The sequence below is a fragment of the Rhinolophus sinicus genome, linkage group LG06 (assembly GCF_036562045.2).
Source record: "Rhinolophus sinicus isolate RSC01 linkage group LG06, ASM3656204v1, whole genome shotgun sequence".
Taxonomy (NCBI): domain Eukaryota; kingdom Metazoa; phylum Chordata; class Mammalia; order Chiroptera; family Rhinolophidae; genus Rhinolophus; species Rhinolophus sinicus.
In genome coordinates this window covers 22,148,816-22,176,692 of record NC_133756.1, presented here as the reverse complement: position 1 = coordinate 22,176,692, position 27,877 = coordinate 22,148,816, and the positions used below count along the sequence as shown (strand labels likewise).

General features: G+C 43.9%; 1 protein-coding gene and 1 long non-coding RNA gene across 4 annotated transcripts; one reads left to right on the top strand and one right to left on the bottom strand.

Annotated features, from left to right (window-relative positions):
• Positions 1–1,964: 1,964 nt before the first annotated feature.
• SHISAL2A (shisa like 2A) lies at positions 1,965–26,904 on the bottom strand. 3 transcript variants are annotated; one of them, XM_019742903.2, is made up of 4 exons: positions 26,618–26,904; positions 12,947–13,086; positions 7,795–7,925; positions 1,965–2,242 (listed from the first exon to the last, which is right to left on the bottom strand). In XM_019742903.2, exons 1-4 carry the CDS (start codon positions 26,639–26,641, stop codon positions 1,992–1,994), a joined length of 546 nt encoding a protein of 181 aa, XP_019598462.2. In that variant the 5' UTR covers positions 26,642–26,904; the 3' UTR covers positions 1,965–1,991. The 3 variants fall into 3 exon arrangements, with proteins under 3 accessions (XP_019598462.2, XP_019598460.2, XP_019598461.2); XM_019742901.2 differs by lacking the exons at positions 7,795–7,925; positions 26,618–26,904 and adding an exon at positions 19,793–20,188 and having other exon boundaries at positions 1,965–2,257; XM_019742902.2 differs by lacking the exons at positions 7,795–7,925; positions 26,618–26,904 and adding an exon at positions 19,793–20,139.
• On the top strand, positions 20,095–25,503 carry LOC141572103 (uncharacterized). Its single transcript, XR_012497223.1, has 3 exons — positions 20,095–20,215; positions 21,511–21,638; positions 24,580–25,503. It is a non-coding gene; the product is annotated as an uncharacterized LOC141572103 (long non-coding RNA).
• Positions 26,905–27,877: the final 973 nt, after the last annotated feature.

Here is a 27,877-nt window from a genome sequence, read left to right as displayed (position 1 = left end):
CAGAGAATCATTGTCAATCAATGTTGAAAGAACAAATAAATGTGAATGTTTGAGGAGAGGCTGGAAAACCACCTGACAGGAGTGCTATAAAGGCGAGTGGAAGGTTCTAATATTTCCAAGTTTTAAGATTAAACAGGTCCCTAATTCTTGATGAAGATTCAGACTCCCCAGCTAGCCACCTCCACCCAGTGCCCTCTAAGTGTTTGTTCACAGGCAGGCACACATACATGTTCTGAACATAACGGGGGAAAGCAATTTACAAGAAATAATTGCTGGTCGATGTGTGCTTGGGAGCAGCGCTGAGCTCAGACTATTTCTGTCTGTGCGTCAGCCCACCCAGCTTCCTTCCTCCTCCTCAGCTGCCCTGGGGGAGGGGGCTCTGCTGCACAGGTTAGGCAGTTTGTTTTCAACCCAAGACTCAGAAAAGCCAAGCCCAGTGAGAGCCAGCTCTGAGGATTGATTGAATTCAAACGAGAGAAGCTGAACCTGGGGGTTGGAAAGGAGCTTTATGGGCCTGAGATGCATAGGTCAGCAAAGGCAGCACACACAGTCTATTTTCCATCCATTCCCACCCCATCCACACAGGTTCCTGCTGGGGAAACTGTACCAGGTCTTCAGGGCCCTACTCAGTGTGAGGTCTCCTAACCTCTCCAGCTCTGAGTCCTCTTTGTTCTTCCTGGTCAGGCTGGCTCAAAGGGTGGTCCCAGCCCAGCAGCATTAGCATCACCTGGAACTAGTTAGAAATGCAAATTCTGGGGACTTACTCCAGACCTACTGAATCAGACACTGGGAAGGGGGAGAGAGGCGGGCCCAGCAATCTGTGTTTTACCAAGCTCTCCAGCTAATTCTGATGCAGCCTGAAGTTTGAGAACCACTGCCTTCAGCCATTGACGACCACTTGAGTTTTTAGAATTTACAGATCATCTTCTACTGTCAGACCCTGAGCAGCCTAAAGTCAAGGACCATATTGGATTCTTCCTTGTAACCTCCCAGAAGGCCCAGCACAGAAAGTGTTCAGAGAAAAATTGGATTTGACAGCTGGGGATAGATACCACGGGGAAAGGCTGGATCTGTCCTGTGAAAGGTCAGCAACTGAAAGTCAGCAACTAAACCTCCTGCAATGTTCAGTTCCTGGGCTGTGCTGGGCTCTCTCTCACTGTTTCTGAACATGTCTTCTGACCTTGTCGCAGATGAAAACTTTGACTCATCTTTGATGATTCAACTCAGACATCACTTACTCCTCCCTCAAGCTGCACGAAAGGCTGCCATTGGGCTAACTGTCCTTTTGTGTGCCTACCTTGCCCTCCATATGAACCCCTCAAGGGCAGCAGCAGTGGCCGATTCGTTGTTGTTTCTGATAATCTGCACAGGTCCTGGCACAGAATAGACACCACTGGATGCACAAGAGGTAGACAAAGGTGCTGGGTTTAGAGTGCTGAAAATAAGACACACACATGCACACACACAATACAACAAATAAAGCAAAACTAGAACCGAGGTCTCTTGACTTCCAGCACAGGGCACTTCTGTGGGTGACTCACCCTGCCTTGCCACCCTATCATGTGCCGCTGGCTGGCTCAGGCCCCATGTACAGCTATTTAAGAGTGCCAAATCCAGCAGCAGGTCAGGCCACTGTCAGGAATGTCAAGAGCTGCTTTAAGTGGCTGCTTTAAGAGTCTTCTCGATCCTGGCCTTGCACTCCCAGGGCAAAGCCTGAAGCCACTGCCAATGTTGAGGAGAACAGGGGGGCTTCTCCCTGATTGCATGGAGTTGTTACAGTAACAACTGGGATCCATGTCTTAATTCCCTTTGGCCCACAGTGGGCTAGGCAGAGCAGAATAGCTGGGTCCACAGCAGGGCCTGCATGGGTTTCCTGGGAAAAGTCCTCATTTATCCCACTAGGCACCAAAGTCCCTTCAATCAGCCCCACCCCCACCTTTTACTGAAAAGAGACTTCAGAAGAGGATGGTATAGAGACATTTATTGGATGTTTATGGGGCTGGTCCACGCTGGCTTAGATTGGGGACAGGGCCCTCCTCAGGGCTGCCTGGAATGTCATGGGTGGTCACTATGGCCATGAAGCAGTGCTGGAGGAGGCGTTTGGGGTCCGCAGCCTGTTCCTCATTGCAGTCCAGCTGTGGCTTCAGGAAGGGGTGACTCTGCTCTAGAGCGCTCATTCCTGGCACCTCCACCGTATTACCTGTATTCACACCTTGGCGGTCAGGGGACAACTCCTCAGGGTCTGGAAAACAGCAAGCTGAGGGCATAGGGTTTCCTCCCGCATTCCCTTCCTTCTCACCAGGCTCACACACCATGGCTAACTTCTGTGAGTGCTTACCTTGGGCGGGACTATGTTCAGAGACTTAAATGCATCATTCATTTAACAAATGTTAATGATATGCCACGTGCCACGTCGTGCACTAGGAGCTGTCAATGTTTCTAATGAACTTAAAGTTTAGTGAGGGAGACAGACAATAAACAATTGTTAGGAAATATGAAGATGACCTCCACCATAAACCCATGAGGTCGATACTATTAAAAACTCATTTTATAGCTGAGGATACAGGTTTACTACACAGCCAGTATGCAGAGAAATGCTGGAAAATTTTTAAGATGTACATTACTTTCTTTAAGAATAGATTTCATGACTTTCTTTATCTACTGCTGTATTCTCTTTTCCTCTTAAATTCGAGTTTAAAAGAAGGATTGCCTGATCACCTGGCTTTCTCTACTTATCATTCATGACTTATTCGGCTACAATTTATTTGCAATTTACAAACCTGAGAACATTTTGTCATTAAATTCCACGATCACTTATAAATCCTTATCTCCCATGACTTATCAGCATTTGACACAATTGAGCATCCCTGCCTTTTTGGATAAAAAGGGTATCAAGTGTTCAAGCCAGAAACGTGAGTCATCTCTCACACCTTCTCCCCCAGCCCCTTCACAAAGCCAAGCAGTTCACCATGTCCTGCTGATTCCAGCAAATCACCACTGCTATATTCAGCCATTTAACTCCTCAAGGCCACCACTCGCTGTCAGGCTTTCATCTTCTTCTGCCCAGAACACTGGAACAGCCTCCAGGCAGGCCGCCTCCAACCTATCCTCCAGGCTATAGCCAGAGAGATCTTTCTAAGGTCAAGTAAGTCCACGTACTGTTCTTTCAATGTCCTCCCATTGCCTGTGATACGTGAGGTGGCATTCAAGGCTCTTCACATACTGGTCCCATCCCTTCTCTTTAGCTTCATTACTATCTCTCATGAACTCTGCTTTGCCACACCAACATTTTCATTGTTCCATAAATGCGTCCATTCCTTCACATCTCTGGATCTTTGTGCTGTTTCTTCTAGAATGACATTTTATACCCTCTCTGACTAGAAAACTCTTATGCTTTAAGACCCATTGATGGAGGATATCTAGGAAGAGTGAATTTCAAGAAGGAAGTGGTATTGGATATTACAGTTGGATACCCAACATCCATTCTACCCCTTCCCCACCTGGCAATAGCAATTATTTTGGGGTGGGATTGGCCCCACCCCAGCTCCAGGAGTGATGCCGGATTGATCTGAGCCAATCAGGGAATCCCATTCCTTTGCCACATGGATGGGCAATCAGTACATAGCATTTCTCTGGGCATAGTGACTGGTTTAGGGGTGGGCACATGAACTAAGGTGTTCCAATGAAAGCTGAGCTCAGGCCTCCCCATCTTCCTCCCTCCCCCATTGTAGAAAGAGATAGCTCTCTCTTTCTCCTCCTGGCTAGAAGGGAACAAAAAGCATGGAGTCCCAGTGACTGCTGGCAGCCGACTTACTATCATGAGAAAAGTCAGTCTGATGAGAAAGCCAACACAAATTGAGGGCAGAGTTGACAGAATCTTAGATGATAGAGTCATAAGCCTGAGGACACTGTACTTCTATTCAAACCATGCCTATAGCTCACCCCTACTTTAGGACTGCTCACCTATAGAGTCAATAAATTTCCTTTTTTGGTTTGTTTTGTTTTGAACTTTCTATTTTTAAACAATTTAAGACTCACAAGAAGTCACAAAAAGAATACAGTTCCAGTGTATGCTTTGTGTAGCTTTCCCCATTGAAAACATCTTACATAACCATAAGACAAATTTCAAAACTAGGAGACTGACATTGATATGATACTATTAACTAAACTACTATTAATCCTATTCAATTTTACCAGTTTTTTTTTTAAAGTGTATTTTTCCAGGACCCATCAGCTTCAAGTCAAGTAGTTGTTTCAATCTAGTTGTGGAGGGTGCAGATCCCAGTGGCCCATGTGGGGATTGAACTCGCAACCTTGTTGTTAAGAGCACCGCGCTCGAACTAACTGAGCTAATTGGCTGCCCGCAATTTTACCGGTTTTTATATGTACTTTTTTTGGGTGTATAGTACTATGAAAGTTTACCACATGTGTAGATTTATGTAACGACTGCCACAATCAGGATAAAGAACTGTTCCCTTACCACACAGAAACTTCCTCATGCTACCGCTTTATAGTCAGACCTCCCTCCTAAACCTAATTTCTGGTAACTACTAATCCATTCTCCATTACTCTAATTTTGTCATTTCAGAAGTGTTATATAAATGGAATTATACGGTATACAACCTTTGAGACTGGCTTTTTTCACCCTGCATAATACCCTTGAGATCCATTCAAATTGTTGTGTCTATGGAGAGTTTATTCCTTTTCATGGCTGCATATGTTTCATTGTATGGTTGTACTATTTGCCCACTGAAACACACATTTGGGTTGTTGCCAGTTTTGTCTATTACAAGTAAAGTTGCTATGAACATTCATGTATAGTTTTTTTGTGCAGATATATTTTCATTTCTCTAGAATAAATACCTAGGAGTGTAATTGCTGATTTGTGTGGTATAAGGGGCTGAATGCTGGTCCTCCACAGATATCAGGTCCTAATCTCTAGAACCTGTGAATGTTACTTTATATGGCAAAGTGTGATTAAAGTAACATTTTTTAGATATCCTGAATTATCTAGGTGGGCCCTAAGTGTCATCACAAGTGCTCTTATAAGAGAAAGGCAGAGGAAGACAGACACATAAAGATAGTGATGTGAAGATAGAGGTAGAGATTGGAGTGATACAGCTACAAGCAAAGGAATGCTGACAGTCACCAGAAAAAGAGGCAAGGAACAGATTCTCCCATGGAGCCTTTGATTTTGGCCCAGCAAAACTGATTTTGAACTTCTGGCCCCCAGAACTGTGAGAGAATAAATTTCTGTTATGTTAAGTCACCAAGTATGTGGTAATTTGTTACAGTGGCCATAGGAAACTAATAAATATAGTTAAGTGTATGTTTAACTTTATGAAAACATCAAACTGTCTTCCAAAGTGGCTATACCATTTTACATTCCCACCAGCAAAGTATAAGAGATCTGGTTGTTCCACTCCTCACTTGATATTGTCAGTGTTTTTACTTCAGTATTCTGATAGGTGTGAAGTGGTATCTCATTGTCACTGTAATATTCACTTCTTTAATGGCTAATGAAGGTGAAACATATTTCCACGTGCTTATTTGCTATCTGTTTATCCTTTTCAATGAAGTGTCTGTTCAAGTCTTTTGCTCATTTTCTAATGGGATTGTTTGTTTTCTTAATGTTGAGTTTTGGAGATTCTTTATATATTATGGAGAAAAGTCCCTTGTCAGATATGTGACTATTACCCAGCAAGGGGATTGTCTTTTCATCCTCTTGATAGGGTCTTTGGCACCACAAATTTTTGAATTTTGATAAAAACCAGTGACCAATTTTTTTTACTTAAATGAGTTGTGCGTTTGGTGCCTTGTCTAAGAAATCTTTGCCAAAGATTTTCTCCTGTTTTCTTCTAAAAGTTTTATACTTTTATGATTTACATATAGCACTAGGATTTGTTTTGAGTTAATTTTTGTATAAGGTGTAAGTTTATTTTTTTTTTTAACCTATGGAAGTCTAGGTGTTCCAATACCATTTATTTGAAGATTTTTCTTCCCCTGTTGAATTGCTTTTGCACCTTTGAAAAAAATCTGTTGGACATACTTATTATGTGGGTCTACTGCTGGTCTCTATCTTGATCTATGTGTCTGTCTCTCCTCCAATACCACACTGTCCTGATTGTTGCTATTAGGTTGGTGCAAAAGTAATTGCGGTTTTTGCAATTATTTTTAACCTTTAAACCACAATTGCTTTTACACCGACCTAATATATACTTAAGTCTTACTAAGTAGTGTGATTTCCTCCAACTTTGTTATTCTGTTTCAATATTATTTTAGCTTTCTAGTTCCTTTGTCTTTCCATATAAATCTTAGAGTCAGTTTGTCTATATATATATACAAAAGAACTGCTGCAATTTTTATCTTTACTATGCTGAATCTTCCAATTAATGAATATGGTATGTCTCTCCATTTATTTAGGTCTTCTTTGATTTTTTTCATCAGCATTTTGCAGTTTTTATTACACAGATTCTGTACAGGATCCTAGTTTTATACTCAAGTATTTCATTTTGGGGGGAGTGACTATAAATGGTATTATTGTTTTTAATTGTGGTCTCCAATTGTTTGTTGCTAATTTATATAAATATAATTGATGACCTTACATACTATGACCTTACTAAATCCACTTATTGGTTCTAGGAGGTGTTTTGTGCATCTGTGTGTGTGTTTTGTAGATTCCTTGGGATCCTTATTTAAGCTTGCATTTTAAGACATTCCATTTAGTATAGGGATTTAGTTCAATCTTCTATTCAATGCAAGAATCCCCTTAGCTGAATCCCACATTTAGCCTTTCCCTGATTACCTTTCAGGCTTGGGGGTGCTTTTGTTTTTTTAATTAAGAGTTACAAATTGATGAACCAGATAGACCAGAGAGATGAGGGTGTTCTTTACAAGGGTATTTCAGGTCTCATTCCAGGAAGGTCTACCTTTATTGAATCACTATCTGCCTCCCTATGGCTCCCCCCACTGATCCCAACTCTGTTCTCTGGCTTCTCACAAAATGTCTCCTCCTCATGCCCCAGGACAGCCTTATAGAGATGTGAGGCCCTAGACTGTGAGCCCTGAGACTCCTTTGCTCAAGGCCAAATGTCCCCAGCTCTTCAGCTGATACTCACATGACCTGGCTCCGAGACCGAGCTGCCTGTGATCACCCTCTGATTGGTCAAAGTCCCTCTTAAATTGTGGGGCTCTGAGTAGCAGAGCAGTTATGATAAGATTCATGTTTGGCCAAAATGTGCTGGTACAACAATCTTATCTAATTCTCCTAACAGCTCTGAGGTGGGTATTATTATTCCATGTTATAGAGAAATAACTGAGGCCCAGACAGAGAAAGTCAATATTGACACAGCTATTAAGTTTTGGATACAGGATTCAGTTTGATTCTACTTGATTCCAAAGCTTGGACTCTTACCACAGAGCAAGCATACCCTTAGTATAGGTTAGGAACTAGGTCCTGGGGATACAGAGGCATTTTAAGTCATAGATCCTATCTTTGAGATATCAACAGACTCTTGGAGGAGACTAAGATGTAAAAATCTAAGTGCCTAATAGTAATAAAAATGAGAGCTAACAATTGTTAAAAGCCTACTGTATGTCAGAGACTAATTAGCTCCTATGTAAGCATCACCTCTAGATTTTACAACTTTCTTAGTAGATATTAACATATACATGTTAGAAAGTAAATTGAAGCCCAGAGAGAAGTGATTTACCTAAGTCCACACTATAAAAGTGACAAAGTCAGATATAGAGCCAGGCTCTCTGATATCCCAAACCAGGGTTGTACCTTCCTACCTTTATCCAAGGACCTCTGTGGCCAGTCACCACATTGTCTGGGGTCAACCACATTATCTGGGGTCCTTGACGTTGAACTTAGGACTAGCCTGTGGTGATTAGCCAGGAGAGGAGTTCTCAGATTCTCCCTGCTTGGAAATGAGATAAGATGGACTCATTACTGAGGCTTGTTTGGGTCATAGGTACCCAGTGTGGTTAATTAAAAAGCACTGGGCTCTGAGGCAACTGAACCCTCCTCTGGAAGGTAAGAGGGGCTGGTGCAGGGAAAGATCTTTGACCTAGGAGGCAAAGGCTTGGACAATTGGCTAGGTGACCTTGGGCACATGACTGTCCCTTTCTGGGCCTCAGCTCCCCATCTATACAGTGAGAGCGTCAAACTTGATTTCTAGCAGCCATTTGAGTCAATGAGAATGACTGATTAATGATCTCCTCACCAACCCCTTTCAGAAGAGGATGAGAACTGAACTGTTGTTTTGTTGTTGTTGAGAACTAAACTCTTACCTCATTTTTCTTCCAATTTTTTCTTTTGTCTCTTACTAAATGTACCGAGGTTGGAATATCAACTCCACGCTTACCTTATCTCATCTGCTAAATAAGGTTGATAATAACCGCCTGGCAAGCTAGTTGAGCAGGTTAAATGGTATAATACCCTGTTTCCCCGAAAATAAGACCTAGCCAATCAGCTCTAATGCGTCTTTTGGAGCAAAAATTAATATAAGATCGGGTATTATACATTATATTATATTATATTATATTATATTATATTATATTATATTATAGACCCAGTCTTATATTATAGTAACATAAAACTGGGTCTTATATTAAATTTTGCTCCAAAAGACGTATTAGAGCTGATTGTTCGGCTAGGTCTTATTTTCAGGGGAACAAGGTATGTTTAAAGTCCTTATCACAGCATCTAGCACAATAGTAGGGACTCGGTTACACTTCTGATTAAGTTAGTTCCTCACCAAGTACCAGAGTTATGGTCTTTGTTGCATCTCAAGTTTGGGGATGGGGTGGAGGTGGAGGTGATGGGACAGTACAGAATGCCTGGGCAGCAGAAGGGGCCTGTTTTTAGAAAGTCTGTTCCATTTCCACTCTGCTTTTGCCAAGGCACTCCCCATCCCGCCATTGTCCCCACACTCAGAGATCAGGACCCTGAGGTACAGTGCAATGAGCATGGGCTTTAGAGTCTGGGAGACTGGGGTTGACATCCCAGCAACACATGTTCACTAGCTGTGGAGACTTGGCTGATTCACTTCCCTTGGCTGAGCCTTGGTTTCCTCTGCTGTAGAATGGGGCTAATGATCTCTTTACATGTCCTACTGGAGAGGGGGACAGCAAACAAAAACAAAAGTCTGTACAAAGGGTAAAGTTCTGATAAATATAAGATAGTGGACTATAAACTGTCCCGATGCAGAAGGAAGAACAAGAGGCTTCTGGGAAGAAGAAGAAAGGGAGGAACTAAGGGCTGAGTCTGGGCAAAAGACAGAACTGAAAGCTATCACTCAGTAAAAGGTCAGGAAATGCGTTTTCAATCTTGAAAATAAAAAGCGAAAAGCAAGAACACAAGCTGTCTCAAACCCTGGCAACTGAATAATCCAGCTGGTGGCTGAACAGTAAAAAGTAGGAGGGGTGGTTTTCACTCAAAAGGCTGAGGGATGAACTGTGTTCCCTTTGATTCAGAAAGCCTGGGGCCAGTGGAGGAGATAAGGTGGAGATAGATAAGGGGACCAGGACACAAGCAGGAATACCCCATAGACCCAGCCTGGTGAGGTAGGACTTTGGAGGAAGGAAAACACATGTATTTGAATTTCAGCTCTACAGTTTACAAACTGCTACCCCCTTGGGTAAGTCATCTAACCTCTGTGATACCTGGTTTTCACATCTGTCAGTGAGTGATAACGTCTACCTCACTCGGGTAGTTGGGAAAAGAAAATTAGATGAGAAAGTGCATGTAAGGTTTCAAACAATGCACACATAGTCTGGTACATAATAGGGACCTCCCTTGCACAGCACAGGGATAAGGAGAGGAAGGAGAGTAAAGATAGAGTTGGCTCTGTCACCCACTCACTAGGTGACTTGGGCCTTAGTTTTCCTCATCTGTAAAATGGATAGTAATAAGACCTACACTCTGCCCATTTATTGTGAAGAGCAAATAAGATGGCCTATTTCGAGCTAGCTCATTCCTTTTAACTGTGGTATCATATTTCATTATTCCTGTCCTGATGGACATTTAGTTTGTTTCTAATATGACAGGCTGTCATGATATCCATCTTTACAAGGCCTCTTCTAGCAGTGACTATTTCTCTAAGGCAGATACTTAGAAGTGGAATTACTGAATTATAGTGTACATACTTTTAAAATTTAAACAGATACCGCCAAATTTCTCTCTAAAGTGGTGGTACCAGTTTATACTCTTACTAGTATATGAGAGTATCCATTTCCCCCACCCAATCTTCTCACTAGTAACATGATCCATTTTGGGACTTTTGCCAATGTAATTGTTAAATGTTAAGTTCCTGTGAACCTCTGATCACAACATTTTTGTCAACAGATCAATACACAACTTTGTTTGGTGTATGTTTCTGTTTAAAGACACCTTATTGAATATATATTGTTAATTCATTAATGGCCAACAGTACTGTAACTCCTGTCTGAACAAAGTTTGTCTAACACATGCATTTGCTCCACAAGGCACAGGACAGCCTTTTCTGTGCTGAGGAACACAAGACAGCACTTCAGCACTACATTTGGGGGCCATTTGAATAGTGAAATCATCAACAAAAATCATAAAAATGTAAAAACATGGCACTCAATATACCATGAAAAGGATACTTGTTTACAGTATGAAAGCTGAAACAAGAAGGCAGAGCATGGCCTTGTTCAACCTCAGCTAGGAATGTGTGTGATGGGGCAACTCAAATTTTTTGCCACTCTGCGCATGTCCACATCTGCAAACGACCTTGAAAACACTGCAAGTATTGATTTTGAGGTTACATATAAATTTTAGCAAGTAGGCCAATTCACAAATATTGAATCTTCAAATAATGAGGATTGCCTGTCTGTGTGTATTTATATTTATAATATCTTTGCAGTCTCTCACTTGTTTTTTAACTTTATGTATGTCTTTTGTAGTATTTGTATTTGATGTTTATTTGTATTTTATGTAGGCAAATTTGCCATTTCCCCCTTATTTAAAAAAATTAAATGTTTTTTTCAAATTCCTATATTTTTAATTAGTCTGCTTCTGGACTTTCTATTCTAGGGTTTCTCAACATCAGCACTACGGACATTTTGGGTTGGCTAACTCTTTGTTGTGGAGTGCTGTTCTCTGTATTGTAGGATGTTTAATAGCATCCCTGGCCTCTACCAAAAGATACCAGTAGCACCCCACACCCAGTTAGTTGTGACAACCAAAAATATCTCCAGACATTGCCAATGTCCTTGGGGAGCAAATTTGCACCCGGTTGAGGACACTGCCTTGCCCAATTCTGTCTGTCAATTTCTGTGCCAATATCAAGCTGACAAATGTAAGAATTTTAAAATGTCCTATTATCTGATGGGGGAAGTCCCTCCTTGTCTTCCCTTTCCAACATTGTTTTGTTCACTCTTGAACCTTTACTCTCCTAGATTAATTTTAGAGTCAATTTGACGAATTCCATGAAATCTTTTGTTGGGATTTTTATTTATAGATTAATTTGGAAAGAACTGATGTGTCTATGATATTGAGCCTTCCTTTCCATATACATGCCATATCTCACCAGACAGTCAGGTTCTTTTATGCCTTTCATTAATTTTTATGATTTTTTTCCTCTGTAAAAGTTGAAGTCTGGGCTGTCTCTGGTCTCCCTAGGTTCAGACAATGCTCAGGCTTTCTTCCTATTCTCCTGCCACTGCCTCCCAGGTCTTCTGCCCTCAAAAGCCATCCCTCCTGATTTTCACTGCTCAGCTACAGCAGGATTATTCATAGTCATCAGGATCTGAGAAGGGTTCCTGTACTATTGTTTGTTGCCCAAGTTTGTTGTTAAGTTGGAAAATTAATTTTTTACAAATGAAAAAGCCCTCTCTGTCTTTCTCTGAATCTTAGCTGTTGCCCACCCTGCCCCTTCTCCCTGTCTGATGTTTGCCATTCTTGCTTCTTCTGCTTAGCTCCAATTCCTCCCGTCCAGCCTGCCCTTACTCCCTCTGGTGCCCCAGGGTGAATGACCCTGTCACAGCATAGGTCTCACTCAATCCTGCCCACATACCTTTACCCATTATTTTCTCTATTCTGGAATGCATTTTTCTCCTCTATTTGCCTAACCAACTCCTTCACTAACTCAACATTTATTCAAGTCTCCTTTCCTTTTTGAAACCTTCCTGACATTTGATATCAAACAATTTTGGCTTAATGATATATCTGCACAGACCCAGGGTGGTGGGCAGAAGAAAGAGCATGACTCAAGACAGAAAGAGGTGGGCTGGATTTCAGCCTGAACCATTTACTAGCTGTGATACGTTGAGCAAGTCACCTAATCTCTCTTAGCCTTGATTCTCTCATTTGTAAAATGTAGATAATAATACCCATTTTGAGCATTGTCTACCAAACTATACTAAAAGATCTTTTGTCAATAGGGACTTGCATCTTTCACAATGCCTTGCAGAGGTTGTAAAAAACGTATGCAATAATGACTTGTGAAAAAGCAAATTTTTGTTTTGATGGCCCTGTAGAGAGGCTCTCAGTGGCTCATGCTAATGAAGAAATGGGTAGTCCAGAACATCAGATTATCGAAAAATACCTGTATTTAGTGACTAAATAAATTAAATTTGGGGAGCAGCAAATTTTTCTAATTGTATTTTGTGTGGGGTAATCTTAAAATCAGTCTGCATTTTCTAAGGGTAGAATAAAAACATTGTGTTAGAAAATTCACAAGATGGATTAATCTTTGTGTAACAAATAGAATGCTGACTAGATCAAATTATTTTGATAAACACTAAGCACATGAAGAGTTTAGGATGGAAATGTTCAGATCATGAATGTCCTAAGAAATATGCTACTGTTTCTGAATATCCCAGGAACACTTCATGAGGCACATGTTGCAAAAATCATTTCTAAATATCTCCCCTCTGTAAAAATACCAGCCTGGTGAATACAAGGCCCCTTTCTTACCTGTGGTCTGTAAGCTTAAGCCTGGGTCCAACTTTGTGTGGGGCTTTGAGCTGATGAACAGGTAACAAAGCACACAGGCAGTGACAATGAAGGCCAGGACGACCACCGCTGCTATGGACAGGCCCACAAGAGCACCAATGCTGGGGAGAGAAGACCATAGAGGAGCTGAGTGTCTGGAAGGGACTTGGGAGACAGCATGTTATAGCAGAAGTACTGTAGGTATTATAGAATCAGTCGACTTCGACTCTTGTTCTGTCTCTACTTGTCTTGAACAGGCTTTCTGGGCCTAAGCATGAGAAAGAGCATCAAATATATGCCAAGTACTCCTCCCATACATAACAGGACATGCCTCAGTGCCACCATGTACTTGGGACTGAGTGTGTTCCCTTTCTTCTCCTCTCCTTCCCTCCCCACTTTCTCTAAACCTGTTCCCACTCAGGGAGCTGGAGATGATCTGAAAGAGCTGTCCCCACACTGCTGTTTGTTAAAAATCAAGACACATAATAGGCCTTAGTTAAAAACCAACTGTCCTTCCAGCCTCAAGGAAATTTCTGAGCCACCCTCCACCAGTGTGGACTCCACAACTAGAATACCTCCCTGCCACTGGTCCCTCAATTTCCAACCTCACTGCCTCTGCCTCAAATCAGGCCTTGGTCACTTGGTCTCTAGACAACTACCTCGTAGCTCACTGGGGGCCACTTTCTTTCCTGTTTCATATAATCCTTCCCTATCATCTCCCCACACTGGAATTTTACCTGTTCTTGAAGGCCTATCACAAATGTCTCCTCCTCAATAATGCTTTCCTTGGTCATCTTTCTCTTCCTTTTCTTCCCCCCATGCCAGGCTGATCCTTTAGCACTTCCCACTGGGTCAGGAAGCCCAATGTGGTAGGAAAAGAGCATAGAGCTTTGGAACCAGACTTACCTGGGTTAGGACCCAGCTCTGTAACTAACTCACTGTGCAATCTTTTTTTAAATTTTTTCCCCCTCCTTCCACCTCCCCCCTCCTTTCGCCTCCCCCCTTCCCACTCCGGTTCAAGCCGTTGTTTCTCAGTCTAGTTGTGTAGGACACAGCTCCCTGGCCCATGGTGGTATTATGAGCCTTGTGCACCCCGACTGAGGCAGTCGGCCGCTCACAGCAGCTCATGGCAGCCTGTGGCAGCTCATGCCAACCTCGGGCTGCTCACTCCAACCTCTGGCTGCTCACAGCTGCCCAGCTCTAGGGAGAGCTGTTGTTCACAATCTTAGCTGTAGAGGGCGCAGCTCACTGGCCCATGTGGGAATCCAACCCACGACCTTGGCTTAGGAGGACAGCGCTCCACACCTGAACCACAGGGTCAGCCCCCACTGTGCAATCTTGTGAAGTTGTTTAACCTTTTGAGCCTCAGCTTCTTTGTCTGAAAAGGGAGAATGATCAAAACACAGCACCTCACAGGTGGTAGTGAGGGTGAATGATATGTCATGTTCTCGGCACATAGTAGGTGTTCAACATAGTACTTGTGTGTTCCTTAAAGGCAGACTCAGACCATTTTTAATCTGCTTTGTCCTCCCCTTGTACAAGCCCTGGACCATAGTAGGCAGTTAGTAAATATTATTGTGTCAGGCACTGTTAGATGTTCTCCCAAGGTAGGAGATAGGTAGGCACCAGGCTTTGTCTGTGTATTCTTCCTGCCTACAATTCAAAAGGGTTTCTGGACCCAATTCCAAAATGTGTGTGGAGATTTCTCCACACCAACAAGCAATTCTCTGAACCCAGCAGCGTGTCATGATCTATCCAATTCTGACATGATCTACCCAAGATAGAATCAGATCCAACAGGTTGCAGGTTCGGTTATACAAGACTGCCCACCCCCTCACACACACTTCAGACACCAGCTATAAGCTCAGGCTCTTCCCTGTCCTTCTGACTAACCAGCTATAGATTGGCGGTTCCAATGATCCCTTCCTTGGGTTCAATTAATTCGCTAGAGAGGCTCGCAGAACTCAAGAAAAACCATTTACTCTCTAGATTACTGATTTATGATAAAGAACATTAAATGATATGAATCAATAGCTAAATGCTGAGATATATAGGGTGAGGTCCCAAACTAAGGAGCTTCTGTGGGGCTTGGGACACCGTGGCACATGAAAGCATTCTGGTTCCCCAACATGAAAGCCTTCCAAAAAAAGAGCTGTCCTTCGGGGTTTTTAGGGGGGCTTCATTATGTAGTCATGATTGACTAAGTTGTTGGCCATTGACAATTGAACTTCGTCTCCAGCCCTCCTCCTTTCCTGGAGGTCAGGAGAGTGGAGGGGACTGAAAGTTCCAAACCTCTAATCACAAGGTCAGTTCTCCTGGCACCCATTCCCCCACCCTTGGGTGGGGTCCAAAAATCACCTCTTTACCATAACAAAATTCACCTTTGTCATTCTCAACACTTAGGAAATCCCACAGTTTTGGGAGCTGTGAGCCAGGAATTGTTGATGAAGACCGAATAGCTTATAAATCACAGTATGACAGACTCCTTCTCCAGCTTTTCTGCCCACCGCCTCTCAGACACCAGCCCCCGGGTCCTGCCTTTACTGTTTTTGCCAGATCTCACTGCCAGTTAGCTGACGGCTAAGTAGATGATGGCTAATTTCCACCAAACAGACACCTTAGAGCTTTGGAAAGTCTGCATTCCCACAGCTAAATAAATTATTGGATACACCTGCAATGAAATAGTATCGCGCCATTAAAAACATATTTTTAAATATTTAAGATCAAGGCTAAATTCTGATGAGATAATGTTAAGTGAAAAGAGCAGGACACTACTAAATATATTGCATAACCCCAACTCAAATAAATAAACAAACAAATATATACATAACTGTACATACACATATGTAAGGTTGGGTAGACATACACCAAAATGCTAATAGGCTGTCTCCCGGTGTAGCCCCGGTTATGGATGTCCTGTCCATGTCTCATTGGGTCTTATAATTGTGAAATATTCTGACCAGAGTTTCAAATGCCAGCATTTGTATCTCTGCCCGAGGGCTTTCTTGGGCCCCTGAATAGTCTTTGTCTGCACAGTGAGCAGGTGAGAAAAGTGCCTCCCCACCCCCACCAGCACATAACCAATGACTGACAGAAGTTGGTATGTAAATACCTAGCTTCCTGGCCCTCAGGTGGGATGACTCATAGATTCTACACTGGCTGGCAGAGTTCAGCAGATTTAAGCTGTGGTGACCCTTCCTTGGCAACACCATGGTTGTTAGCTCCTTCCCTTCCCCACCCTCAGTTCCCCAGGCTCTACCAGTGTTTTCTAGGATTGCTTTTCATATAAACTCCTTTTCTCTGAGTCTTTTGGGAACCCAAGCTAAGACAGTGGATCTTCCATGATTTCTTTCTTTATTTCTCCTGCCCTTTCCACATTTTCCACATAGAACATGTAGTACCTTTAGTTCTTGTAAGTATGTACATTAATTAAACATAGTTTCCTCTTTTGAGCTATACTTACTGTTTATAAGGCTCTTATCTGGGAGACTTGTGCTCAGGTTGGGACCCCACCTTTCATGAGGGACATCTATAGGCATCTGGATGGAAAGGGCCCTCTAAAAATAGGGTCCTATGAGGAGTGTGTAGGAGAGCTGGGGGGATATATCCCAGGTAACTGGCCAATCAGGGAGTGGGCACTGTCTTTGATGGTCTGTCAGGAGAGAGGAATCTGCCCCCAAGGACAGAGCTGGGACAGAGCAGGGAGGCCCCAAGAGGGAACATCTGTGCTTGGTATAAGATGAACTTTAAGTGGTCAGAGTTGTCCCATGGTGAATGTACTACCTCACGCTGTGGTAAGTTCCCTAATTATTGGACAGGTTTGCACAGAACACCTGGATGAGTACACCTTTCAGTGAAGTTAAAGATTCCTGCCCTGGGTGGGAAATTGGATTGAAGAGCTAGCTGCTCACTAAGATTTATGACTCTGAAAGAAATTAAACACCGTGACATCCTAGAAAAGAATTGGAGGGGCAGGCTAATATGTGTTAGGGGTTTTGAGTCAGGCATTTCTAAGTTTGAATCCTGATTCTGTCACAAATAAGCTGAAAAATCCTTCGCCTCTTAATCTTCATTTTCTTCATTCATAAAGGTTCCTATTTCACCAGGTGTCCATAAAGAGTAAATGAGACAGTGAATATACAGTGCCTGACCACCAACTCTGCCCTCCAGCAAGGCTTCTGCCTTTTGGCTCACATCCTGGTAAAACACAGAACTACTCAGAGGGTGATGGTAAAGTAGACCACACAGTGATAGGACCAGCTGCTTGTCCACAGGGAGTCTTTACCTCTTGAGACACGCCTTTAAAGCAATTCTCCTTGAGCACTATCAAGGAAACACTGTTTGCCTGGAGATTTATATGTTTTTAAGGGCCAGCTTTCACTCAGAAGGGCCAAATGGAGTCTCGAACAAAACAAGGTTTCCACCCTGCAATGGTGGAGCTCTGACAGAAGCATGCCAGAAGGGTTATTTCAGGGTATGGAGTATATTGATCACCTAGATATCCTGAGAATCTTCAGTTCCCCTTTTCCACTTTGCAACTATCTGTGATGTTTATGAACCACATTATGTCCAAGCTGAGGAAGAGTCAACTCTGCAGGCTAGAGCCTTTCAGCTGCCCTTGGGGTCATAGGATGGGAGTACACTGAAATGTGATGCCACCTTAGGCTCACCTCATCCAACCCACTACCTCATTGTCTAAGCCACTAAAGCATCCATGCATGGAGTAGAGAGGGTCCAAGCCAACGGGAGGGACCATGAGGGGTATGGAAAGAAGAAGGTGATAGTAGAGGGTTGGGGTCCTGGCTGGATGCTGAGGGGGTTACCCATCTCTGTGTCCCCAACAGCTAGCACAGTGCCCAGAAAACAGTAGAGGGTCAGTGAGTTTTTTTTTTTTTTTTACATGTTCTGAGTAAAGCAGGTTATAAGAGAACCAGGTTAGATTTAGACAGTTGTGCAGCAGGAAAAGCCTGGGCTTGGAGCCAGACAGGCTTGGGGCACTCCCTAATAGTGTTTTAATGGCTTTCAAGTTTTCTCATCTGTAAAAAGGAGAGAAGACGTGCCAGGGTTGCAAATGCATCTAGCCCTTGGATGGTCCTAAGTAAGGTTCTTTAAATCTCAGTCTGCTATGAAATTGCTAGAAGATCTTCAACATTTCACTTTTATACTCTGAGCTTCCCTTTCCCCATCTATGAATCATGGAAAGGGAATTCCCTTTTATCAAGCATTTACAATATTCTAGTCACTTTCACGTACATATTTCACTTAATCCTCCAACAATTCCACAAGACAGGTATTACTATTGCCAATTTAAAGATGAAAAAAGACTCGAAGATAATTTGCCTGAATTTACATAGCTATTAAGTGACAGAGCCAAGGTTTGGATCGGTTTCTAACCAGCTCCATACTCTCTATACCTCAAAGGGAGGTCAGTGCTATCATATTTAAGCACCCAGCTCAGTGCTAAGTACACGGTGGGTCTTCAACAAATACTCCATTGTTATGTTTTAGGTGCATGTCATATCTCTCTGTCAGTGGCATATGACAAACTAATTTCACCTCTATCTCATTTCGTCCTTGACCTAGTTAGAAATCAGGGCAATGATTTATCATCCTCCCCATTTAACAGATGAAAAGACGAAGACTCAGAGAGGTTTGAGTGGCAGACTGTCCTTTCCCACTTAGAGGGCATGCAGCCTCTGGTCACATACCTCCAGGGACAGGAAAAATCACTGTCTACTGAGATGGCCCACTCCATTTTTGCTGATGCCTATTTCCCAGAGCAAGCCCAGGGTCACATCCTACTTTCTGGGCAAGACTTTTGGAGACGGAGAGAAATTGAGACCTAATGCTCTCTTAGCCCCACACTTAGGTTCCAGGAATGTCAGCACTGGCCTAACTACCCCCCTTCCCCAAACAAGTGGGGAAACTGAGGCCCTGTGGATGGACATTCACCCAAATTACACTGCTATTAATATAGCCTGAGCTGGTTTCTGTTGTGGCATTAGGCCATTGTCTCTTGATGAACTTGGAGGCAGTTCTGATCCCTTGGTCTTCTGCCTTAGCTGGGGAGTGAAGTACATCCCCAGCATTCACCACAGGGCCTGGCACAGCTAAGTGATCAGTAACGGGTGGCTGAAAGAATGACTAAATAAATATGAGGGGGAAGGAAAGAGTTGAGTCTCCGCGGGGGCTGGCGTCGAGTCGGGGTGCAGCATCAGGTGAGGATTAAGGCTTGAGGCTGAGGTTTGGATGCAGGTCTAGGTAATGTTTGGAGTCAAAGTGGAGAAGGAAAGCTGAGGTCGGGTTGCAGGGAGGATGGGGGCAGGTTGGGGCTGGTGACAGAATGAGGGCTGGGATCAGTATTGGGGAGTAGGTCAAGTCAGGGATGAAGTTGGTGTTGATAGCAGGAAGGGCACGTGGATGAAGGTGGAATTTGGGTTTCCTGTGAACATTGGGAGATGGGAGTCTGCTCTCAGGGAGAGGGTTAGCATGTAATTTGGGTTTGGGTTGAGGATGGTGGAGGATGATGCTTGGAGCCAGGATGGAGTGAAGGTTTTTCAGGGTGGAGTTCGGGTTCAAGCTTGGATCTGAATAATTTGGGTCAGGATTGGGGAATGGAGCTGAGAAGCGGTTTCAGGGGGAGTGGGTCGGTGATGGAGTGAGAGCGGTCAGTATTAGGCCTGAAGGGCTAAAGGCTAGGTGTGAGTTGGTGCTCATGTTGGGTGGGCCCTTGAATGAGGACTCAGGGTTTAGCACAGGGCTGACCATGGGGCAAGGGAGCTAAGACTGTAGTGGGGTTCTAGGTGGGGTGAGGGCCAGGGCCGGTACCTGAGCCACCACATGTAGCTGTGCTCGTAGGGGAAGAAGCTGTGCGGGTCGTCGCAGCAGTACTTGTGGTCGCGGAAGCCGCAGCAGAAGACTGCAGCCGCCTCGCCCCCCGGCCGCGGGCAGCTGAAGCCGCGCACCACCTCCTGCTCCGCGCTCACGTAGCTCGTGCAGGCGCCACTCATCGCGCCCCGCGCGGGGCCTGCAGCCACCTCGGGCCACCAGACGGCCGGCGAGAGGAGGGCAAGGGCGGCTGGGCGAGCGAGGGAAAACCGAGACAGAACTGAGCCCGAGAAAGACAGAGACAGAGAGAGGGGCCGAGATAAGCAGAGAAACAGATACACAGAAACCAGAGAAAGACAAGGCAAGAGGCGCGGAGACGCAGCGGTTAGAGCCGAGTCCCCGAGGACCCAGAGAGGCGACCAGGTAGGCGGACCGGGCGCGGCCGGAGGGGAGGTGGAAGGAGAGGAGAGGGAGGAGGGCCGAGGAGCGGTGGGAGTGGAGAGTGGCGGGAAGGGGGCGGACGCGGGCGCCCGAGCGCGGGGCTACCCAGGGGGCCGAGAGGAGGGAGCTGCCCGGGGTAGCCGCCTGGGCGCTGGTCCCTGCCCTTGCTTACTTCACCGGCCCCACTGCTTCTCGGCTTATGCACGAGGATGCTGGGTGCTCAGAGAGACAACACAACATGTCCAGGGTGGCAGGGCGGGAATCGAAGCTGCGGGTGTGAATTCCACACCTGCTCTGAGTGTCCGCCTGGTGCTAGGCTCTGTGCTGGACGCTGGGAATCTTAGGGCAGTTGGAGGCTAGTGCAGGACGCAGACAAGCGACCAGCCAGGGACCACACAGTAGGGTCATTATGGGGTGATTAACACACGACCTCACTTAACCTTCACAAGAACCCAGACGACCACGGATTTTCAAAGCCATTTAATAGATGAGAGCTAAGGGTCAGGGAGAAGTCATTTCCCCCTGCCCTCAGGCCCATGGGATTTTAACCTGGATCTGCCTGGTTCCCAAGGCCTTGCTCTGGGGGCTCTCTCAGTGCCTCTCTTCTAGTGGACTTTTAAATGTCCTTATCCTCTGGCATCCTTGCCTGTCTCTTCCTCCCCTAAGCAGGGAGCTCATGCACAGACGTGTTCACACTCCCCTGTTCATACCTTGTCCACACTAGCGTAGGACAAGGAGGCTAGTGGATGTCCCAAATGGTAACCCCACCCACCAGGAAACAAAGCCAGGGCACCTCTTCATTCTCAGAAATTATTTTCAGATCACCATGGGCAATGTTCTCACTAGTAACAGAGGACCACAGTCTGAAGGAGCTATCTGAAGCCCTTAGAGATTGCCTGTCTCTCCTCTCAGGGTACATTGGGGAAACTGAGGCTCTGAGAGGTACACAGCTTGGCTCAATCACACTGAGCGAGGAGTAGGGACTCCTGAACATTAATTGTCCCATTTATTATGTGAAGAATTCCCATTCAGCCAATCACAGGATATTGGGGCTGAAAAGGACCCGTGGGCCATGTAATCAGTTATTGAGTCACAGGTAGCATTTAAAAAAGATAATAATTAAATGGAATAGAAAAAGTGCACTGCAGATAGTAAAGCTAAGTATTCTTCTATAAAATGTTTGTTTCAGTTACATATGTATGTATTATGGACAAGATCACAATGCAAAATTCATTTCTTTCTCTTTTTCTTTTTTTCTTGTTTTGAATTTGTATAAGACTTTATTCGAGCCAAGCTGATGAGATTGATGGGAAGAAAGATCTCTCAAATCTTGCTCCAGAGAATGACAGTTTTGCAGTTTCCTTTATATTTTTGGAATTAAGGAAGTAAGGAAGATTACATGAAGGTAGGAGAAAGCAAGGCAGGAATTGGATTATAGGATAATTAATAAGATTATGTGCTCTCAAGGATGGTTACGGTTCCAAGGGGTTGATAAAGAGGCATTGCAAAGGTATGTTAACCTAGATGCACAGAAACAGAAACAACGGACAGGGCTACATTTCTTACTTTAAGTCAGGTCAAAAGGTTTGAAAGCCACTGCATCTGACACCTCCCAGTGTGTGGAGGAGCAGGGGCTAACTCAAGATTACAAAATCTTCAGCTGTCCTCATTTTTCAAAGCAGTGAGGAGAGTGGGAAGTAAATGGTGCCTTGGGACCCCCCAATTCCTCTATCCCTTGCTTTGGGTGTGTGAGGAATAAATTATGGGCATCAGGGGTTCTGGGCTCACGCCTTAGCTCTACCCCTTACCCATTTTTTTCTTTCTGTGCTTCAGGTTCCTTTTCTTTATCTAGGCCAGCTCCTGATGCTAATGTGTGCCATGTCTTTGACCTGGATACTGGAGCCCCTAAGAAGGGTCAGGTCTGGGTCTGCCCTTGAGAAACACACAGTATGGTGAGGGAGTCAGGTAGACATCACAAGACAGGACAATGAAAGGGGAAATGCAGTGACTATGGTCACACAGGGGTCACTATCAGAAGGCAGCAGAGAAGAGTTTTGAGGTGTTAGTGTCCTCGAAGGGTTACTATAAATTCAAATATGAAAACTGGAGGGAATTATTATTCCCCAGAAAATCTCTCCCCTGAGCTGGGGATCTCTGCACACTGGTTGCTGAATGTCATACTCTGATGGAGGTGCACTTTGGCCTCTTTATTTATCAGATGGAGAGTAAAGGGGAGGGATGAAACCCTATGGAAAGGAGAGCGGGCTCCTGGAGAAGCGAGATCAGCTGGGAGGTGGAAAGCATTCTTTTTTGGCTTCTGGCAAAGTTGGGAAGCTGCCAATAGTTTCCAAAGTCCTTTTTCAGACAAGAATCAATTTGTTCCAACAACCTTGTGGGGTTATCCAAGCAGGGATGATTATGCCCCAAGAAAAATAACAAGCCCAGTGTCACACAGTAAGTAGTCAATGGCCCAAGTGCGACTGGTACCCACGTCTGTCTAGCCAAGGGTCCCCACTGGCAGTTTGATGAAGACTATGGACCTCTATTCAGAAGAATATTGTTAACTACAAAAAGTAAATTACTTAGGACTACAAAGGATACTAGTTATACGGAATCATTATCAAAATGTTTATTTTGTGATTTAGTTCATTTTAAACATATTAAATAACAAGATATAGAAATTGGTCTGTCACCTATTGTAATTTCACCTATTGAAATTACACCTATTATAATTTCAAGGTGCTGAATGAGTGTAAACAGTATTTCAGATATCGCTACTGTAATGCAATATGATTTCTACTGGTGACAAAGTTACAGGTACTGCTAATGCCTGAAAATAAGACCTAGCCGGACCATCCACTCTAATGCGTCTTTTGGAGCAAAAATTAATATAAGACCCGGTATTATATTATGCTATAACCAGTCTTATATTATACTAAAATAAGACCAGGTCTTATATTATATTAAAATAAGACTGAGTCTTATACTAATTTTTACTCCAAAAGACGCATTAGAGCTGATGGTCCGGCTAGGTCTTATTTTCGGGGAAACATGGTGCTACTGTGATTTGTTGCTTACATGCATGATAGAAGGAAATACTAAATTTCAGTTAGAGGTTAGTGAAATCAAGGAATAATTTTTTCCATCCAAGTTCGTGGAGCTCCCCACCAACCCCGAACTCTATCCATGGACCCCTTGGGCTCTGAGGCATCTGTGCTGAAATCTTCTACCTCTTCTGGTCTAGCTCCTACTCCAATGCTTGTTCCTCCATCATGTGCATCATGTTTCTTCTTGCAGACACCTATTGCAGACCTACTGTGTGCCAGGCAGTTTCCCCTTTTCTATGTCATATAATCCTTGAAAACTTCCTTTTAGGTAGGTGTTAGTCTTCCCATTTTGCAGATAAGGTAACAAACTTTGGGAGGTTAAGTGATTTACCCAAAGCCACACAGCTGGTCAGAGTCCTGTACTACCTCCTCCTTCCTTTCCAACTAAGATCTGGGGGCCAGAGTGTCTAACACCAGAAAGAAAGAGAAGTATAGGAGAAGGGTGAGTGGGGAGATCTCACATTTGTGGAGAATACACTGTGAAGTAGAAATTGTGCTGTGCTTTTCATTATTTCCTTTACTCTTTACAAGAATCCTGTACATATAACTCTATTTTTAAAAAATTGAAAATAAGTAAAAATACATATTCATTATAAAACAACAAATTAGAAAATACAGACAAACCAAAAGAAAAAAATCAAAATCACCCATAATCTCTCCACCCAGAATTATCTATTAATACTTTGGTATGGAGTCTCCCAGATGCACTCATAAACACACCATGTTGCACTCACTTTTCAGAAAGGACAAATGGACCCAGAGAAGTTAAGTAACTGGCCCAAGGATATACAAGTAATAAGTTCCAGTCACCTTTGGTGTGACCTTAGGCCAGTCCCGTTCCTTCTCTGCATTGGGGCAGTAGTTAAAATTACTCGAGATGGAAGAGTGCGAAGCTTGGCAGCCTGAAAGTCATAACTGGAAGCCCATTCTGTGCACTTCTCAAAACAGTGCCCTCTAGACCTCAGCATCCTTGCTCCAGGAGCCTGTCCTCCCAAAGAGGGTCCGGATAGAAACGCCCCTTTGCTGTGGCGGACCAGGCAGCTCAGTGACCCCAGCCAACCGAGGCTGAGAACCCCAGCGCAACCTGCTGTTGAGAACTCTGTTCGGCCCCCTCGGCTCGGCAGTGTGTGTCCTTGGCAAGGAGTCTTGGAACTGTCCCCGTGCGCTACTGCCCCCAGCGATGCCCTCTTGGGCCCCGTTCCCCCAGGACTCCCTCGGAATTTTTCCCTTCTCTTCCAGAATGAGGCTCTTGCGTGCGTCTCATCCTGAGAGAAAAGACTGCCATGGTGGAACATCAAATGCAGGGACTAATCGGAGAGGAGACTCAAATCTCCTGATAACCAGCCACGCTCTTCCTTGACGCTAGGTGGATAGATACCCCTTCGGTTTAGGTTTTCATTAGTTCGCTGCTTGTTTTACTTCGAAATTTTTAAGACTCACAAAACATCTTAAAGGATAATACAAGGACCACCCATGTAGCCTCCACTAAAAAAATTGATCAATCTTGTTTGAAGCCCCCTGTGTGTATACCCTCCCTGCCCCGCCCCTTAACCGCTCTCCTGAATTTGGAGTTTGTCATTTCTATGCTTTTGTTTATGCGTTTACCACATGCGTGTGGATCTTTGAGCGATGTATGGAGTTGTTTTGCATGCGCTTAAGTTTTAAATAAGTAGCATCACAATGCATACATTTTTCTGGAACCTGCTTTTTTCACTCAAACTTACGTTTTGTGATCTTTGTCTATACTGATATGTGTGCTCAATCTAGTTCATTTATTTTTGCTGCTATATAATTTTCCATTTACTTAATATACGCTGATTTATTTTCCACTTTCTTCGACATTTAGGTTCCTTACAATTTTTTATTGCTGTACAGTAATACTTCTCTTGAGATTTTTTTCCTTTAAAACCAATTTTTTGAGGTATATTTTACAAACAAAAAAAAATACCCATTTTAAGTGTACAGGTCAGTGAATATGTATGTGAATGTATACACTCGTGTAACCACCACCACAGTCAAGATACAGCACATTTCCATCGCCCATCTCTGTCCCTGTGTCCCTTGGCTATCAGCCCTCCTCTGCATCCCAGCCTTGCCTGAGACACACTGCTCTGTTCTTCATCTTTACAGATTAGTTCTGCCTGTTCTGGTATTTTTATCTTAATGGAATCAGATAGTATGTCCTTTTTTGTGTCTGATTTATTTTCCTCACCACAATGCTTTTGAAATATACAGAAATTGTTGCATGTACAAGTATTTCCTTCCTTTTTATTGGAAGGATACCCATACAGACATACATTTTTTTTCCCCATCCATTCAAGGATGGAGATGAGGAAGAAGAATGATAAATCCTGAGTTAGGAAAATGGTAGTGGGAAGAAGGAGGAGGGGACAGCTTTGAAAGATGTTAAGATGTGGGGCAGAGATAGCTATTTGTTCCTGCTCCTCCAACATCTGTTCTCCCCTTCTAGGTTAATGGAACCCCTGGTTTTCATCTGGGCACATGGCCATACAGAATAAAAACTTTTATTTCCCAGTAATCCTTGTGTCTGGATGTGGCTATGTGACTAAGTTCTTCTGACCTGTAGAATGTGATGTAGTGCCCTTAAAGAAATAGGGTTGAGGTAGTAGGCTATCTTGGATCATGCAGATATTGGCAACACAGGGCCATAAGCCTGGGCCCCTGACTAATTCATAGAGCAGAGTAAAGGTCAACTTTTACAAGAGATAGAAGAAAATTTCCTACTTTGTTTGAGACTGTGTTTACTTTGGGTTCCTGTTACAGCTGCTAAATCTCTACCCTGACACAAAGTGGTAAAAGTCAGGTGAGGGCTAAGATATAGGGATTAAAGGAGATGTGAAGAAGCTGCAGAGGTTTTGTTATACCCAAGGCAGCATTTCTTTCTTAAAATGTGGCCTTTTGATCACCTGCAATATAATCATTCTGAGTAGGGCCCAAAAATCTATGCAAGCAACTCAGTGATTTGTAGGGACCCAGGCCATGGCAGTCCCCTCCAACAACTAGCAGGCTGGCTCTGCTGGAGCTGGGAGATCTCAGGTCTGCCTGCTTTCTACAGGTGTCTCCATGGTGACCGGTCTTCCAGGCAGCCCCCAGAGCAGCCCACTTCTATCAGTAGTTCAGTGTCTGCCTCTGTCCCAGGGTTTATTTCTGGCCTTCGGATTTGGGGCAAAAGGCAGGCTCTGTCACTCTCAAGTCAGGTAACTTCCATTTCTTACCTGCATTCCACAAGGTCCTGAGTGATCTGGCCCCTGCTTACCTCTTGTCCCCTTCTTCTTATCATTTGGCTCCTGGCAGCACTGGCTCCATCCTATTGAGTATCTTCCTTCCTTTGGGCCTTTCCCGAGCCACTCCATCAGCTTAGGACTGTTACCGAGGATTCAAAGGGTCTGCTTGCCTGCACTCATCCAAGCCAAAAAAGAAAAGAGCAGGAGTTTGCATCAAAGAAAGCAAAGGTTTATTTAAGGCGGTGGTGCCAAGCCCAGAGACAGGTGAGCCAGTGCTCTCAGAAACCTGGCTCCCCGATGGCCTGTAGTAGCCAGGTTACATAAGGGAAAAGTCATTAATGATGGTGACTATGGCAGTTGGAGTCGTGGCCTCTACTGATGGGTCAGGGCTAAAGCAGGGAGCAGTTGATCATGGCTCCAAGTCCTGATGTCAGTCATGGCGTTGTTCCGTCCGGTTTCCAGGGGATGCGGTCCGTGAGGCCTTTATACTTTCATGAGTCTGGATCTGAAACATAACTGAGGCCATGGTGTCATCTTTGTTTGACTAAAACCTTGTCTTAGTTTGAGGTTTGGTTATTGTATCTCGATCATGGTTGACAGACCTGAAGCTTTATTCTTAAGTGAGTTTGATGCTGACCAGAACCTAATGTCCTAAAGGCTTAATGATTAAAAGGAGTGGACATACAGTATATATATAGGTAGGAGGATGGGGGAAAGAATGCAAATGAGTCATAGCTGTATCAGGCTAAACAAAGCCAGTTTGGATTAAAGCAGAATGCATGCTAAAGAAATGAAGTTCATGGGCAATTACAGAACCTCCCCACTTCTTCTCCCTGTATTGACTTATTAAAATTTCAGCTCTCAGCTTAAATGTCATTTCTCAGGGAAGCCTTCTCTGAACTACAGAATAGGCCCAGTGCCACTTTTATACATGCTCATGGCTCCTTGTACTTCTTCCTGGTGCTTATTTTAATTGTAAATATAATAATTAGTGTAATTATTTGTTAATGTTTGTCTTTCCCACTATTGTATGAATTTGATGACGGCTGGGAAAATGAGTGTTTTGTTCACTATTTCCCTAGAACCTAGTACAGAACCTGACACATAAGTAGTGCTAAAGAAGTACTTGTTGATAAATGAATGTCTCTCCAACCATAATTTTCCAGGAAGTCCCCTCATAGTCACACTATCCTCCCTCCACCCTCCAGCCCAATTCAGAGAAGTAAATAAGCAATTAGGTTTGGACCTCCCTTTCTCCGAGGACCTGGGACCAGCGATGTTGAAAGAGAATG